Below are 16198 nucleotides of genomic sequence, written 5' to 3' on the forward strand. Positions count from 1 at the left end.
TCCATCCATGAGCCATCATCGCCATACGTTTGCTGCTTCCAGACAACTCCACAGCGGCCCCGGCATGTTCTCAGCTGTCTGCTGTGGTTGTGGATCGAATAAGGGCACACAACGGGTAAAAGGATGAGAAGGCTCAGAAAGGATACCGGCTGTGAATCTGAATGCGCTCCGGCCAAACAGATGCCAAGGCTGTCGGGCTTTCTTCTTCACATTGTGCCGATGATGGTGAGGACGTTGGCGCCTGCAGCTATCTCTGTTGTCACGCCAGCTAAAGCAAGAAATGAGGGGCCAGAGCTTGTGACGCTAAAGCCTCTGTTGACATATGACCTGCAGAATCCCCTAGTCCTCCTCTTGCTTCTCCCTCTACTCGTCCTTGTCCTTCCGCTGAATTGCTTGACTCTGAAGCTCTGCACAGCTTCGTGGCATGGGGCACAGCACTGCTGGGTACTGTTTGATCGGTCTCCCTTACCAACCAAAGTCAGAGAGTACATGCCCAGCAGTGGTGCTGCTTCAACAAACATCCTGGGGTTTAGAAGTATGAGCTGGGGGCACCTGGGTGCCTGCAGGAACCTGGTTAATGGTGGGTCACCTGCAGAGCGAAAAGTCTTTGGACAAAAGAAATCTAAAGAAAATAAGATCATGCTTAGAATTTCAGAACAAAAACTCCAAACTTTTGAGTAGCTTTTAAGGGAAGTTAGGCAAAAAAAACCCCATTGTGAGGTCTGAATCAATCTGTGCTAATGGCCACATATTGGGTGTTTGTCAGAAGCTATTAGGATGAGCACACTGAAACAACACGTCTCTCCTCTGCACACTTAATTAGCACTTCTTGCAGCTGTAAAGGTAGCTACTTTCTGCCTAACACACCATCTGTTCTGCCCTGACACAGTACGGAGGAGGGGCTGTTTGGAGCGGCCACTCACAGCAAATTCCATTTGAAATTTAATGTTAAATGCACACATGAATATTTTCATTTGTGTGTGTGGATGTGTGTGAAGTGGGACCGCTCAGAGGCCAGAGTCAGCCAAGTGGAGTCAAATGAAAGCCATTTAGCCCAGGCCCTTTGCCTACAGCATGCAAAGTCCCACTGATTTGGGCGGAGAGAGACAGGGCACATCGATCAGAGCGAGGGGCTCCCCGCCACCCCAGCCATGAAAAATCACCACGATTAAAGAACTTGATTGGAGTAATTAGACAGCTCCGAGCACCCACAGATTCCCCCCATTAACTCGCAATCCTGGAAAATGAATAGTTGTGGCCCAGAGACCATCCTTACGCTGATAAGTCATCGATTTGATGAGGATGTGTGGGCATATGTAAGTGTGTGTGTGTGTGTGTGTGTGTGTGTGTGTGTGTGTGTGTGTTTGATGTCTGAAGTGCCTTTTTTATACAAGTTGTCCCCAGGCGCTGCTGTACACCTAGGAAACTCTGTAGCCATCAATCTCACTGCAAAGAGCACAGAGGCAAAGTGATGCCAATGTAGTTAGTAAGATTGAATGTTGCTGGGAACAAGGGAAGGCAAACCCGAACACCCCCACATTTCTATTTCAGGGGCAGAATTAAAACGACCTACTGAGTGCCACAGTGAGATAGTTTAACTCTCAAGTGGAGTGGATTTTCAATTGATGCTCTATACAGTCATAGATTTTCTGGTTAGATAACAGGTACCGGCTGGACCAGACGGAGAGAGCGGCAAAGGAAGAGCACACCTTTCTCCCACTATATAAAGCTGCTCTTTTCACCTCCCCCACAGCGTAAGCAGATCAATGGTTGGAGCAGCACAATCTGCCATTGCCAGTCTTTCTGATTGCTCATCTTCTCTAAGACCTCCTGTAACAACAGCATTTGAAGCACTTTTGTCTAGCGGTGCCGTACTATATTGGCTTGGAAGCCCCCTGGTGAGTATGTACAAAATGGGTCATTCTCCCTGAGATGCTTTCTCTCCAATTTCAGTCTTATAGGACACCGGCTTATCGTCTTATGACGCTGGATTTGGCTTGCAGGAAACCCTCTCCATCAGAGCAGAGATAGTTATTTGCTCTGGCCTTGGGGGCTCTGAGAGCAGCTCTCTTAATAAGATCCCTCTCTTGCAATTCAAGAAGTGTCACTGTAGATGTTATTAAAGGAACACCACAGCAGTAGTGGCCAAAATGCAGCAATTTAGCTCCCAACTACAACAATTAACCTCTTTCCTTTCTGTCTCAGTTTAATGTGGACTCCTCTGTCTTGGGATAAAGTTGCTTGTATGCCTTTATTGTGCACAAATTCAGTTATCTCGGTGTGGCGTTGTGTCTCTTTTGCTTGTGCCGGGCTACACCTCTCTACTCTACTTTACGGCCAGCAGATATTAATTTTTCAATGCACACATGCAGATGTAATTTTTCTGCTCGGTGAAGCAGGAGAAGTAACATCTTCTGCCTCTTCACAAAGCTCTTACCATTGGTGGTACGGACAGTGTCGTGCATGCATAAGAAAGACCTTATACCCACTTTATTATGGGTGGACAATTTCATCTTGTTGCCTCTTTGTTGTCAACCCAACTGTGTGTGCATGCATTGTGCACATGCGTGTACGGGGCGTTTTAAGGGAATCGCGCCTAGCCTGCAGATTAGAGTGAGTGAGGACCTGTGAAGAGAGCTCATTAGAGAGCTGGAAAAAGGCTCAGACACCACAGGAGTTCACATCATGCACAATCATTATGCCTCAATTAGTGTGGAAAAACACCCTTGAAATAGAAATCTGGACCTGTGCGTGCAGAGCAGCCCTTGAGTCGGTGAACTATGTTCTCATACGGTGGCCAAACTCGCTCGATAGAAGACACTCAGCTCAAACGCTCAGTACATGCAGTGTGTTCTGATTTTTGCTTTAGTTGTGTACCATCTCCTCAAAGACCTGCTATAACAGACCGTGCTTCAAACGGCCCGATGTATGTTACCTCCAGCACATCCAATATACATAAAGAGGGCAATGTTCCCCGCAGCAGCCAAGCCCTCAGTGCCCCAATGAATGGGGGGCGCTGCCAGGCCTCGAACAGCTAAATGAACAGACTCTTTTAATTGCCGAGCCCGTCTAATTGGCTCCCAGGGTGAGGCCATCACTCATGACAGACTATTTATCCCGGCCTTATCTGGAGAAGAGCTCGGCTGGATTGAGGGCCTGTGTGTAAAGGGAAGAGGGGAGTGTCTGCCATGCTGGCAGGGGTAGAGAGGGAGGCAGGCCAACCTGCCCCCCAGCCTAATCCTTCACCGAGGCCTCAGTCAGGACGGGGACTCGGGGGTGACGTAGGGGCTGAGCCCGCTGGCTTAAACCCACAACAAATGAAAACAGACTCCAGCCACCATTTTAATTGTGTCTAATGCCTGGCATTGCTCTCCCCGTCTATCCCTGTGTTTCATCCCCTGCTCTATCCCTTAATCCTGCACACATGCACACACACCCTCTCATTTAAAGAGGAACATTAGAAATTGGAGAGGCAAGGGGAGCTGTGCTGAGCCAAGCTGGCAAATGAGATTCTCCTTTTATTGTAGCTTAACAAGATGACTCGAGTCTGTCCAGAGCTTTAACACTCAGCTGAGTGGTCGCCGTCCTTCAAGTGCGACTGTCTGCCAGTCGAGCCTGCACCGTCTGACGAGTGAGTGGAGCTGGTCAGCGCGGGTGTCTGGTCTCTTTGTGTTCTGTCATCATTAGCCAAGCTGCTGCCTGCCACTACACTGTTCCACTACACATCATGACTCTTTTACATCACGCTCAAACTATGTCTACCCCCGGCCAGGAGATGAGTGGACCTTGACAGATGGTTGAAATGCATTCACTCCTTTATTTTTTTACATTTTTTTGGTAAGTCCAGCAGTTCCTTTCAGTAACATCAATCTGTCACGGTTCAACCATTACCCTGCAGTCTTAATGAGGCCCCCACTGTCTGACAAGCCCAGTCATGCTCGGGAAAGGGAGGGAAGTCTAATCCATCTCCACCTTCTCAAAACGCCCCACCGAAGCATGCATTTAACTCATCTCCATACTCTAACATGGTATAATCAGCAGTGGGAAGGAGAGGAGGAAACACAAACAGAGAATCACTAACGCCACATGCTGGTGCTCAAATTTGGATTTGTTGCATCTCATATCTCACCTTTATCAAAAAGCAACCCCCCACTAATTAGCTTGCCATTTATTCAATTAAATGCCCCCACACATTATGGATTACCCGGCTTCGTGTATGTGAAGAACATGATGTGAACAAAATGCCGTGAGGTATCAGAGGGGAAAGTGAATTTTCTCACTGCTGACATAGGATCACAGAGCTCGTCATTAATTACGGTCTAAGCTAGCCTGGGGTTTGCCTGGGAGATTTGGTTATACAATCAGTAGTGTGTGTGTGTGCGTGTGTGTGTGAATGTGCAGATCAGCCCGAGAGAAGCCTTGAGATTGTGGAATAAGGCCGACTGCAGTCACTACAATTTTCATGGCCTCAGAGTCAGCACAGACTGAGCGCCTCCCAGCTTTGTGCTGGAGGACACATATCATACTAATGAAACAGACTACGCTGGCCTGGCCTGTGTTATTTGCTGCTGTCTCTATGGCAACCTCACTAATAACCATTACTTGAGGATAAGTCCATTAATGCAAAGTTCAAGTGTTGGACGCAACGATGCAGCATCGTCACGGATGAGTAACGCTACGACATGCACAAGATTGTGAAGCAAAAATGGCTGCTGATGTGTGAATTTCTAACCCTCAAGCCCTGGAAATGGTGTTTATATGTGTGTGTGTGTGTGTGTGTGTGTGTGTGTGTGTGTGTGTTGAGGGGAGGGGGATCAATTTCACCTGTGATTTTAAATTCCTGCCATTGCTTTAATTTATAAGGACGTTACATGGAGCAATCTTGATTTTAGGAATTACCAGGATTTGCTGTTCCCACCTGCTCAAGTCATGTCATTTTATACTTTACCAACCGCTTTCTATTCAATAGATTGAAATCAGATTATTAACAAAACTATTTTTCAACATGAAATGTTTCACAATTTCGAAAAACTAGCACAGTGTGGGTCACTAACCCACTGCAGAATCACCAGACACCCAGAGAGTGTCCTCCACAGGTGTCCAACCAGCAAGCAGGGGCCACTAACAGTGACAAGAGCATGATCCCTCACCGAGTGGCTGATTGTGAACATTGCCAATTATGTTAAATGGGGCAGCTGGCCAAGCAGGAAGCACCTCGGTCTCTGACAAAATGGTCCCTGTAGAGTCCTTCACCTAATGGGGACTGTTTCTTATTCCAGGAAACAGTTACCCTCAGGATCAGAGCATCCCTTCACACAAGGACATTAGTTTAATTTGTGGCAGATTTGTTTCACGTCATGCTCTCTACCACAAATACACGGCTTTTAAAGGGATTGAAAAAGGTGAAATCACTGGTCATAATACAGGCCTGATAATGCATTCATCCTGACCCCCCCCCCCCCTCCGTTTCCATACCACGCTGCTAAAAGCGGCTACATCAACAAACACAGCTGCTATGCACCACAGCCCCTGATGTTTACTACACTCCTCTACAGGGGCTTGTTTTTTTTCTTCCCAATATTGCAACAAAAATGACTTTTGGCAGGTAACAGATTTTGAATGTTATGTTTTGGTGCAGCTTGTGAGATCAGCACCCCTGCAGGTACATACCTGTCAATGTCAAGTTCTTGACTACACAGAGAGTGCTTTCATGGCCTGCACTCCAACCAGCTCCCCAATAACTGTATTGTAAAGGAAAAATAAACAACTAATGTATCACTGAAAACGGTAATGTCATCTGACATCAAACTCCCAGTGCAGCTGGAGTGCGTGCTCGCATGTTGAGTGTCGGTGCTTAATACATCTTGGGCTTCATGCAGAGTGTTTTTCATGACTTTTTTGTGCCAAAATTGGATTAAGTAAAATCACAAGCTTCACACTAAACTGCTTGTTTCAACTTGATGAATGTCAACTGTGCATCAGTGGCAGTCCATCTGGGAGATCTGAACGTCACGCTGCTATGTAAGACTACCTGGTCCTGGTTGCCAAAGACGAGAAGAAGAAGAGACATATTTCACGCTGTAGTACTATGGTCAGTGATTCTACTTACCCCTGCTCCTCCATCATCTCCTGGAGCTCCATACATTTGAGCTCCACCCTCCTCTTCCTCTCGTGGTCCAGAATCTCTCTGTGAGGCTTTTTCACCAGGACGGGCTCCGCTTTGGTCCCCTCCTCCTCCTCCGTACCTGGCTGTCCATCCTCAGGTTTAGCTTGTAGGACTGCAGACGGCGTTGGCCCTGCTGACCCTGCAGCTGTTCCTGCTCCTGCTCCGGGGACCACGGGCTGAGCCATCCCATTTGCGCCGTCCTTAGGCGATGGCACCCTCGCTGCATCGTACATGATTACTGAACTCTGTAGCGACACAGATGAAGGAGAGAAACTGTCAGCTGAAAACAGGGTAACCCCTGTGGAGTTTAGCAGTTATGTCATGTTAATGATTTAATGTCCAGACTTTCCGACATCCCCCATGTAGGATTTTGGCTGTGGATGACTTATTACTGAATTCTATGCACTGTTAATAGTGGTGAGAGAGAATAATTCTTATTGACATGGCATACATTTAGTAAAACATAAGGATATTCTTCATTTTGAAGGCTCCAAAGAGCTCCCTGAAGGCCCCCCCCAAACACAAAGCTGGCTACTGACATCCAGATTTTGCCTGTACAACAACCTATTCAGATGGAGAGTAAGCCACAAACATTCGGAGAATTCACAGTACATGCTGAAGGTGAGCTGAGATGTTAATACGTGTGGGCAGGCTGCAGCGTTTCTGCCTGGACTGAGCAGTGCCCGTCAACATACTGTATACACATGCACAAACATGCACACGCATGCCGTGTGTGCATGTAGATGTGCATTGCCAGTGACAGCACTGGCAGCAAATGCTGCTCCATGAGTCAACAGCCCAAAGTTGTGCCTAGAGGGGGGAAGGAGTGAAAATAATACTCCCTTTTAAAACTCTCTTATCTCCAGAACCAAATTGAAGCTGTAAACCAAGGTCATACACCATACATACAGTATTAGAGTGAAAGGAGCACGAGAGTGGAAGGCACTAAGCAGCTTAAGGACAAAGACACTGGAAGAACTCTGCAACAACAAACCAGGTGATGGGAAGAGTGTGGAAATGACTGATTTGTCTTTAATATAACTTGACTGCTTTTATGGCACCGACACTGGATGCATTCTTTGTTTTTGACTTGCTCAACCTTTCTGTTTCTGGCTCATTTACTGATTAAATGATGAGCTTGTCATTTTGGTGAATAAAAAGTCGTCTGGTACAAGTGCTGCACGGACCGCGCTCTGATTAAGATGGATTGTCCTGTTAAGGCCCGTGTAGAACATGCAGGAAGGGAGGAAGGCCTTCGCATGCCCACGAGCCTCGGCTGCCCAGCACCGGTCCTCTCCCTCTACATCTAATGGCTTCATTTTTCACTGAGGAGACAAAACAGCCCAGCGGAGGCACTTCATCACTGTCACACACGGAGCAGCGGAGGCAGGATGACACTGAGACTGGACGGACAAACCTCAACAACTTCACTAGCGTCTTACCCCGACTTATTTCACCTAATCGTTGGGAGTGTACGAGCATCTTGTGCCATGTAGGCAGGCGGTTCTCTCTACTGGAGCTGGTTCTGCAATTCTTTGACTAGTTAATAGGGATGTGCTTGTTTTTGAAGTGCCGTGCACTGGTAAACGAGCCGTGGATCTGAACGCAGCGACACGGCTCTTGGCTGACAGAACAGGTGGCAGGACAGCAGGAGGCATCATCGCTGAATCTATTATACAGTAAATCGGCACTTGATATTCCATGACAGCAATCTTTCATCTTCAAACACTCGTCACAAAACATCTCTGTAGAAGATTCGAGGGAAAATTTCTCTCCCGAGTTGACGCAAGCAACACAAAGGACCTTTATATGAGATGGGGAGGAAGTCAGTTAACATGACCTTGTATTCTACTAATTGAGCAGAAATGTCAGAACAGGAACAATGGGCTTCTCTTTCTCTTTCCTGCCTTCCACTTTTTTTTTTTTTATTACACCAGCTGGTTAGTGGCTGTGAAAGCTTGAGCTGCACTGCTCAGGTCTGGATCTTTCCGCCAGAGGGGAGGACACTGCTAATCCCATTTGTGCTGGACATCATGTCTTGGAAACCTGGTCGCTCCTGCTAACAGACCTACGATTTTCACCATATGCACCTGACCAAACATAAGAAGCTGTTTGAAATTCTTCTATCATAGATATCACCTGAACATCTTTGGGAAAGGACCCTCCTATCTCAAATGAAATTCTCCACAGCACCAGATGTGGTAGTCAGAGGCTGCAGGCCAAGCGCCAGCCTGTGTTCATGCTGTAAATATCGAGCCATCTCATTATGCCAATGCATCATTCTGCAGTCTGTCCTTTCGTTCCCAAAGGGGACACGCAAAAAAAAAAAATCTGCTCTCTTTCAAGTTAAGACAACTAAATCATTTAATTGTGTAATGAAAAGAATCAGAGCAGAAAGGGAGAGTTGTCAGTGAGTTGATAAGGCAGCAGAGCACACAATTAATTGTGCTGGAGTCCTCTACAGGGACTGAAGGTTATCTGGAGCTACTGCATTAATGGTGGCACCAACATATTATAGCGAGGGTGTTTAAGACAAACCCAGTTTGTAATGAGTCATTATGCTAAGTGAAGTTGTTTAGCTACATGCAGCAAGTGTCCCCATCAGTTCTTTCTCATATCACTAAGAGATAATGTGCACTTGAATATTCAATAGTCGTTTTTGGAGCAATGGCGCTGATTGCTGTTATAACCAAAGAAAGAGCCATCAGCCATCGTGTCTTCTCTCCACTGAGAGCAGGAAGATGCCTCCCGCTGTCTTTTCCTAACCTGTACTTGTAGTTTCCTCAGCAGATCCTTGATTGGATGCTGCTGCTGTCGAGGCCTCTGGGGTGTCGCCACCGCAGCCCGTCCTCAGCAGACATCATTAAACAAGCCTGCAGCGTAAAATGACGCTAAATGTTGAGGGGTTGCTGTAATTCCCCTGCAGGAATCATGATCTCTCAATGACACGGTCTCTGGATGCCCACGCCGGGCTGACTCATCTGATCACATTCAGTAGATGGATAACACACTTAAAGCTCAATTAATAAGGATAACATTCACCGTGGCCACACAGTGAAAAAATCATAGTCTCATTAGGAGTCTAATGTTGCATTAGGCTAATGAGACATTAGAGGGTATTGCCTGGACATGAGCCACGCTGTGATTACAGTGATTTTTTATTTTTCTTCCATTGGGGATTTTATCTAAATATATCATTAACAAAAAGTAAATCACATCATTTTTATTATGCTGTGGAGCCCCTGCCCCCTGGGCGCCGTCAATCTGGTGAATCTGCATCAATCTGTTGGGATATTTGATTACTAGGCCGGTCTGCCTCTATGGGTGGATAGGTTACCAGCTGACTGCCTTTATTATTACAAGCAAATTTACACAAGGACTGGACCTCAGGAGCTCCAAATTGGGAGCAATGAAGGCAGTCAGCAGGTCAGTGATTTCCTGTTTGTGATGCAGTGGTTTGTTTAGCATCACAATCTGTCACTGCAATACATTTTACTGCTTAGCGTCTTTACTGTGACAGTGCACTGCATGCACATGTCTATATCATGGCAACAAGAGTGCAATTTGCAATACATCACAATTTTTATTATTAACAGAAATATATAAATAAGTATTGGATGTGTTGTCATGACATTTGACTGGATGAATCCTAATGACTTCTAGCGCCACCATGAGGATGACGTTTGTGGTTCAGCAGGAACATAACAGTCGCTACAAACATTAAGTGCGCTTCCATCCTTCTGTTTTCATGCACAAACATTAATGAATATCACCAAAAGCTGAAAAAATGTGTGCACAAACCAATCTAACAGTATGCTATGAGTAAACACATAAAAGATGATGAGCAGGAAGCGTGTGACTGACACACTGAAGAGTTCATGGTCTCTGGTTTCTACATAGGTTTGACTAGTGCTCTTTTACTTACATCATCTCATCGTAACCTGTTCTTCTGCAGCGGCTTAATCGACCCTTACTGGAGTGTTAGTGTCGCCATTAGCTGCTTCTTGTCTAACTCCTGATATTTGCATCACAATAGTAGTGCCAAACGTATTTCATTTTGCCAATGATGTGGAATTATGGTTCAAATTTGGGCTACATTTGTATGAAAACTTCACCTCAGGATGTTTTGTAAATCTAACTTCCTTCTTCCTTTAGTTTGTGACCAAATACCTGCAAAACTAATGACATTCCCATCAGCCTCAGCTGTACTTTGTACTTAGTGTTAATAAGCAAATGTTAGCATGCTAACATGCTAAACTAAGATGGTGGTCATGGGCTGATGTTGGCGTGCAGCTCAAAGCATCACTTTGTGCAGCCTCACAGAGCTGCTACATGACTGTAACTGCTTCCTGTCTTATTGATATAAAAGCATTGGTCAGCCAAGAAAAGTAGTATTAGTCAATAAACTAATTACTAAATGATACACCGGTGATCGGTCTAGATATCATTACAATCACTATCAACTGTATCGATAACAACGTTAAGAGATTTGGTTTTTTTAATTATTCATGAGCTCCATCACATCTGATAGAAAATGTTGCAGCTCGTTCTTCACACACATGAACGCAGCAGGGGGCTTTCAGTACAGCACATATGTATGGCCATCTGTACATATGGTCCCAATTAATACAAACACTGCCGACACAGCCCTGTATGTAAAACTAAAGGAGAGTCAACAGATCTTTCATTCTGCAGTAAATCCTATAAATGAATATTGGATATTGTAGGTGGTGGTTAACTACAGTCTGCACTTGCCTGTATGCAGGGAAATCAGATTTTTTGAGCCAATATTGATTTCTATATCATCCAACACTGACACTATATCAATAAGGAAGGTAAAACTGTTTCTTACGTACTGCTGCATTCCTGCTGGCCACCCAGGAATCATTTTCGCTCCATCTTATCATATCTTCCGCACTTATTTTGACACCTAATTGAAATCTGTTGAACGACAGACACCAGCATGCTTCTATTCCTTGTTCCACAGAGGCTTGTTTAACTGGATTCCATTTCACCTGCAACAGTCAAGGGAGAAAAGGTGGGACTGGTCTCCCTGGAGCCACTTTCCTCTGTAAAAGCCCGCTCTCTCTCCCCCTCTAACCCTTCTCCCCACTCTCACGGCGCTCTAGGTCACTCTGCTGTGTGCACAAAGGCTCCAATGATTGGATCTCACTCAGCGGTGGCTGCTCCTCCACCATGATTGCAGGGTGGCAGTAACAGGGGGCCTGACCTTGACTGAGAGTGGCAAAGTGAAGCTGACAAAACATCCCGGGTGGCTAGCTCTCAACCCCCCCGTGAAAAGAAAAATATTCCGAGTCAAGGTAGGGCTTCCAGATATACTTTGTGTGCACATGTCTTAGTAAGACCGAACTCCATCTCTTCTCACCAACAGCGCTCGCTAAAGTCCCCCCCCTTCCCTCCGCCTCCTATCTGCCGCTTTCCATCACACCTTTCCACCAAAATAATCTGCCCCGTGGCTGGAAGCTTGTGTTTTGTTTTTAGCACTTTGGCACCCAGAGGATGTGTTTAGTTCTCCCAAGGTCAGCTGTCTTCATTCCAGGCACGTTTGATTGCTGTTGGGTGCTGGGAAACAAGCAGCCTCAACTTTTTTTTTTTTTTTTTCAATCGTTGTTGGATGGAAGGTGCATACCAAGTGAGCAGCAGAGGTCTGGGGAATGGTAATAGAAATAGTCATGCACAGTGGCCTTGTTTGAAGTTTAAATGGGGGATCAAAAGTTCTGACGCATGCAATTTCTTATTCGCTGCTGTTTACCAAAGCTCTGCCTTTTGTGCTCCAGCAATTCAGCATGTCACAATGACACCACGCTGGATACTACAGGAGAGACAGGCTTCGGTTTGGACGCCGCTACATTTTCACACGACGGCAGCTCTGACTTGGTAAATTCATGCCCAGACACGGCCCACCATTCAGCTGACTTTATTAAAGAGATTGAGCATGAGTAGTTTCTTTAAAGTGCTTCACTTACTTTCTGTTGGTGCTTTGGGAGCTGCAGCACAGAGTGAAATAAGAGCGTAGCTCCGACTGTAGTTGAGAGAGATTTCTACTCTATCAGGGAGACAGAAAGGGCTGGAGCAGAGGAGGGAATAGCTGCTGGAGCCTGCTAATGCTGCTGTGCAAAAGAATTCCAGCGATAGCATTTAGAACTGCAAACACCTTGTCTCTCAGATGCAGAGCTCCGCAAAAACTGCACTTTCATGTGTGGAGCTACTAGTAAGAGTCAAACAGGATGTTAAAAAGCATACATCAACATACTCATATGGGAGAGATGCAGAGAAGCAGAGAAGGCGGCTGAATAATTTGGGCCTTTGGTGGAGAAACATCCTTGGCAACCTCAGAGACAGAGTGTGACAGAAATAAACCACCCCTGTCCCATTTTCAACACAGAGCGAGCACTGTGAGTCACCTCAGAGGAAGACAGAGATGCCGTCTATGAGGTGACATCTGGGCTCATCCTGGCACAGGTTTCAGCAGTGGGTTGACAATCCGGAAGAATCCACGCTCGACCTCAGGACAGGGCTTTGAAAAGTTTGCCCCGCTTTGCCCCTCTGGGATCAAGCTGCGCTTTTTTTAATCTTTCCTCAGCTCCTCGGCAGGTTTACATCTGCTCCAGCTGGCTCGTGGCTCGACTACAGTCGCTCTGCTTAAACTCATAAACTCCACCGTGTTGCCATGTGCAGCGTCTCAGGGGAGAAATGATTAGCATAGTACCGCTTCTGATGCGATTAGTGGGGTCACTGGCAGGGGAGAGATGGGCTCAGGTCTGCGTGCCTGAGTCAGTCCCTGCCTGTCGGTACACTGCACGCCACAACACATCAGTGTTTGCTACGAGGCCTGCAGAAGTCTGGAGAAGGGCAAATGAAGATGAAACTGTTCGTTTAGGAATATTGATTCCAAATTATCCCTAATCATCTCTCTAATCTCTCCTGCATGACAGAAACATGATCTTAAAAGTGCAATTACATTATTTTTCTTAAGCAAATGGTATTATTAAAACTTTGCACAAAAAAGTCACTGCAGATCAAATGACCTCCTCCTGTCAGACGTGCTCAGGGTCCTGCCTTTACAGATGACGTTACACATTATGACATTATGATTGGCTGTTGATCAGAAAGTGTACTGATGCTGCGTGTTTGAGCCACAGACGGCCATTTAAATGAGCACATTTTGACCGTAGAGAAGGAGATCTACATCGAGTAAGCTTTGCGTTCAGTTTGTTGGAATGCATGTCATGTTTTGCAGAATTTATCAGTTTGACTGTGAAAATATGAATCATTTTCACAGTGTGATAATGTTATGTGATACTATGTTATCATTTATCAGATTTTAAGATTTTTTTTCTTTCAGTCTCAGCGAGATAATGATGGAGAATCTCTGCACTGAAGCACTGACAGTTGTTTTTTTAAAGACTGCGGCAAGACATTTATGCACAGCACTTGATTAAAAAAGAGAGAATTGTACATCCAATCACAATGTCATAATTGTGTAACGTCACCTGCAAATGTAGCAGCCCGAGCTGACCTTCCAGGCTGAGCACATCTGGAATCAGGTTTGTTTCAGTGAAATTGTTTTTCTTTTTGCAGACATTTAGTGGCACGTATTTATCACAGATTCATCGTTTTAAACAAGATGGTCCAGATTTGGCCTCTATTCAAAGGTACAATGCACATTATTAGAGGGGAACTGTCTCAAAGTCTGTTTCCAGGTCTTGGGGAGACCTGCAGGTACAACTGGAGATATGACAAGAAGAGATGTCTCCAGGGGAAGCTATGTGAAGATAGAGGATGTTGTCCTGCCCCCCACCACCAATAAAACCAGCTGATCAGCTGGGAAAACAAGTCATGTGGTACTAAATACTGCCAAACTACCAATAGCATAACCATAAAGCGTTGCATCCACATATGTGGTGTGCTTCATGCCTGACAGACTCTATCTAAGTGTCTCTCAGGCGTGTTCCAAGTGTGTTTGCCCTACTGAAGCCTTCTAGGATTCTCCATCGCATTTCAAACTCAGTCCTCTCTAAATCTGCCAGCCTACTGTTTCAATTAGAGAATAACAAGTGAGACTGAAGACAAAACTCAAATTAGTTACAAACTAAAACATTTATGCTTTAGTACAGTCCATGGTGAGAGCATTAATGCATTCAGCTTCCATCATGTGCCCTCCCTTACTTAGCAGAGACATCTTAAATTGCATTTCAGGTTTCATCATCAGCTGCTTTGGCCTTTGTTCCACCACCATAAGCTTTAATGTTCTTTTAGTCGACAAAGCAGTTTTCCTGATACAGGCACAGTGTGCTACTGAGAGACACTCCAGCAGAAACACAACACTGTATGGTGTTGAAAACCTCCTTCCACACTCAGTTTGCAGTCGTATTGCGTTTTGAGAATGGGGCAATAAATTACTCTATTTCTTCCTGGAGTGCACGTTAATCCCACGGGGATGAAGTGATGTTCACAAAGCCTGGGTCAAACTTTTCCGTGTGACTCCTCCTGCTTAGAGGGCAGCAGGACCTGAACAGTAGAATTTAAACAAAGTCATCTTCTTTTATTCATGGTTAAAGATAAGAGCAATGTCTTCAGCTGTGCCCTCGTTTTCACCTCATTGCTTTCTCATGCTGGGAATGTCAGAGAGCCATCTGGAGATTAGCCCCAGGCACTCTTCCTCCAAACCATCCATTATGGAATTTATCAGACATCCAGCGAACATGCCAAGCTTCAATTAGCCAATCACCATACCAGCAAGTGCTTCTGTTGATGTGTTCTCAAATACTCAGCTCCCAACATCAGTTTTCTAATTTCATATACATATACATCCCTTGTCTGAACTCCTAACTCCGTAAAATCCATCATTCACCCATAAATACTTCCATGAAGTTATCGCTGGCTTGTACGATAATGATCAAAGCTAAGAGCAGCTTCTCGCTCGGGCAGAACGGGAAAGTTTCAGTATGCGCTCCTCAGAGAGGCAGGGATGCTGGAGCACCGAGCAGCTTCCAACATCTATAGCACAGTCAGCTTCAAAGAAAAATCTAATTTAAAGCAGTAGGCCCGCCGTGCCCCGGGTAAAGGGCGGCCTGAAGATGGCAGAGGTTTTTCCTCAAAGGGTCACTGAGGAGTGGCCAGGGTTACAGTATCTTACAGCCCACAGGGATGTTCACTTCAGGCTCAGGAAACACAAACACAAATGCATTTTCATCACAGGTGGCCTTTCCAAGTCAGGTTCTGTTTGATTATTTAGAGCTGCAGCGAGGGATTCTCCTAAAATTCCACACTATTTAATCACGTTTTAATGCAGTGTGCTTTGAAGACATCAGAAGATATGGTATTGGTATGGATGAAATCTCTCTCTTATCCACCTGCCTGCTGTGTGCGGGTGATTGAGCCAGTCAAAGAGGGAGTTGGCTCAATAGAGTCTGTGCCTGCAGCAATCTGAAGCCAATCTCCAGACCGCTGCAGCACAGAAATGAGGCCGTCCTCCTTTTCACCTGCCTGTGCTGCTGCTCTTTAATTGACACAGCACTGTGGAGCACAGAGCGATCCGCTTCCTGATACAAAGTGATGCCTGTCACTTACCGGCACACGTTCGTGCCCTGACTGCAATCACCCCAGGACTGCAGGGACACCCCTCGGGATCTCTGCATAAAAGCACCTTCACTTCAGCCGAGTGCTGCGCCCACTTTCATCCCATGTAACAACCGCCTTCTACCAGCCATAGCACAACATAGCAGCAACAACAACAACAACAACCAAACCTCTCAAACTTTCAGACAATGCCCCTTTTCATTTCCCACAGGGATAAAACTTGTCAGGAGTTTAAAGAGGTATTGTTTTGCTCAGAGCAGCCAAAGGGCTGATTCTAAATACGGGTTTGCTGCCTACACCTTTCCAGGATTGTAATCACCGGCAGCCAGCGGCCCTCGGCTGCTGTCACACAGCTTTACGCATAACAAAAATCACGGAGGCTGCTGAAACCTCCGGTTAATTACGCTGGGGACTCAGGCTCTCTGTCAC

At 45.8% G+C, this 16198-nt stretch overlaps 1 protein-coding gene across 1 annotated transcript in view; it reads right to left on the minus strand.

Moving 5' to 3' along the window:
* Positions 1-6399, minus strand: part of srrm3 (serine/arginine repetitive matrix 3) — a 31300-nt gene extending 24901 nt beyond the window's left edge. Inside the window, exon 1 of the mRNA XM_070843317.1 lies at positions 6110-6399. Coding sequence (XP_070699418.1) covers positions 6110-6399 — 290 coding nt within the window. The remainder of the gene's footprint in view (positions 1-6109) is intronic.
* Between the last annotated feature and the right edge of the window lie 9799 nt (positions 6400-16198).

Source organism: Pempheris klunzingeri, chromosome 14, assembly GCF_042242105.1.
Source record: "Pempheris klunzingeri isolate RE-2024b chromosome 14, fPemKlu1.hap1, whole genome shotgun sequence".
Lineage (NCBI taxonomy): Eukaryota > Metazoa > Chordata > Actinopteri > Acropomatiformes > Pempheridae > Pempheris > Pempheris klunzingeri.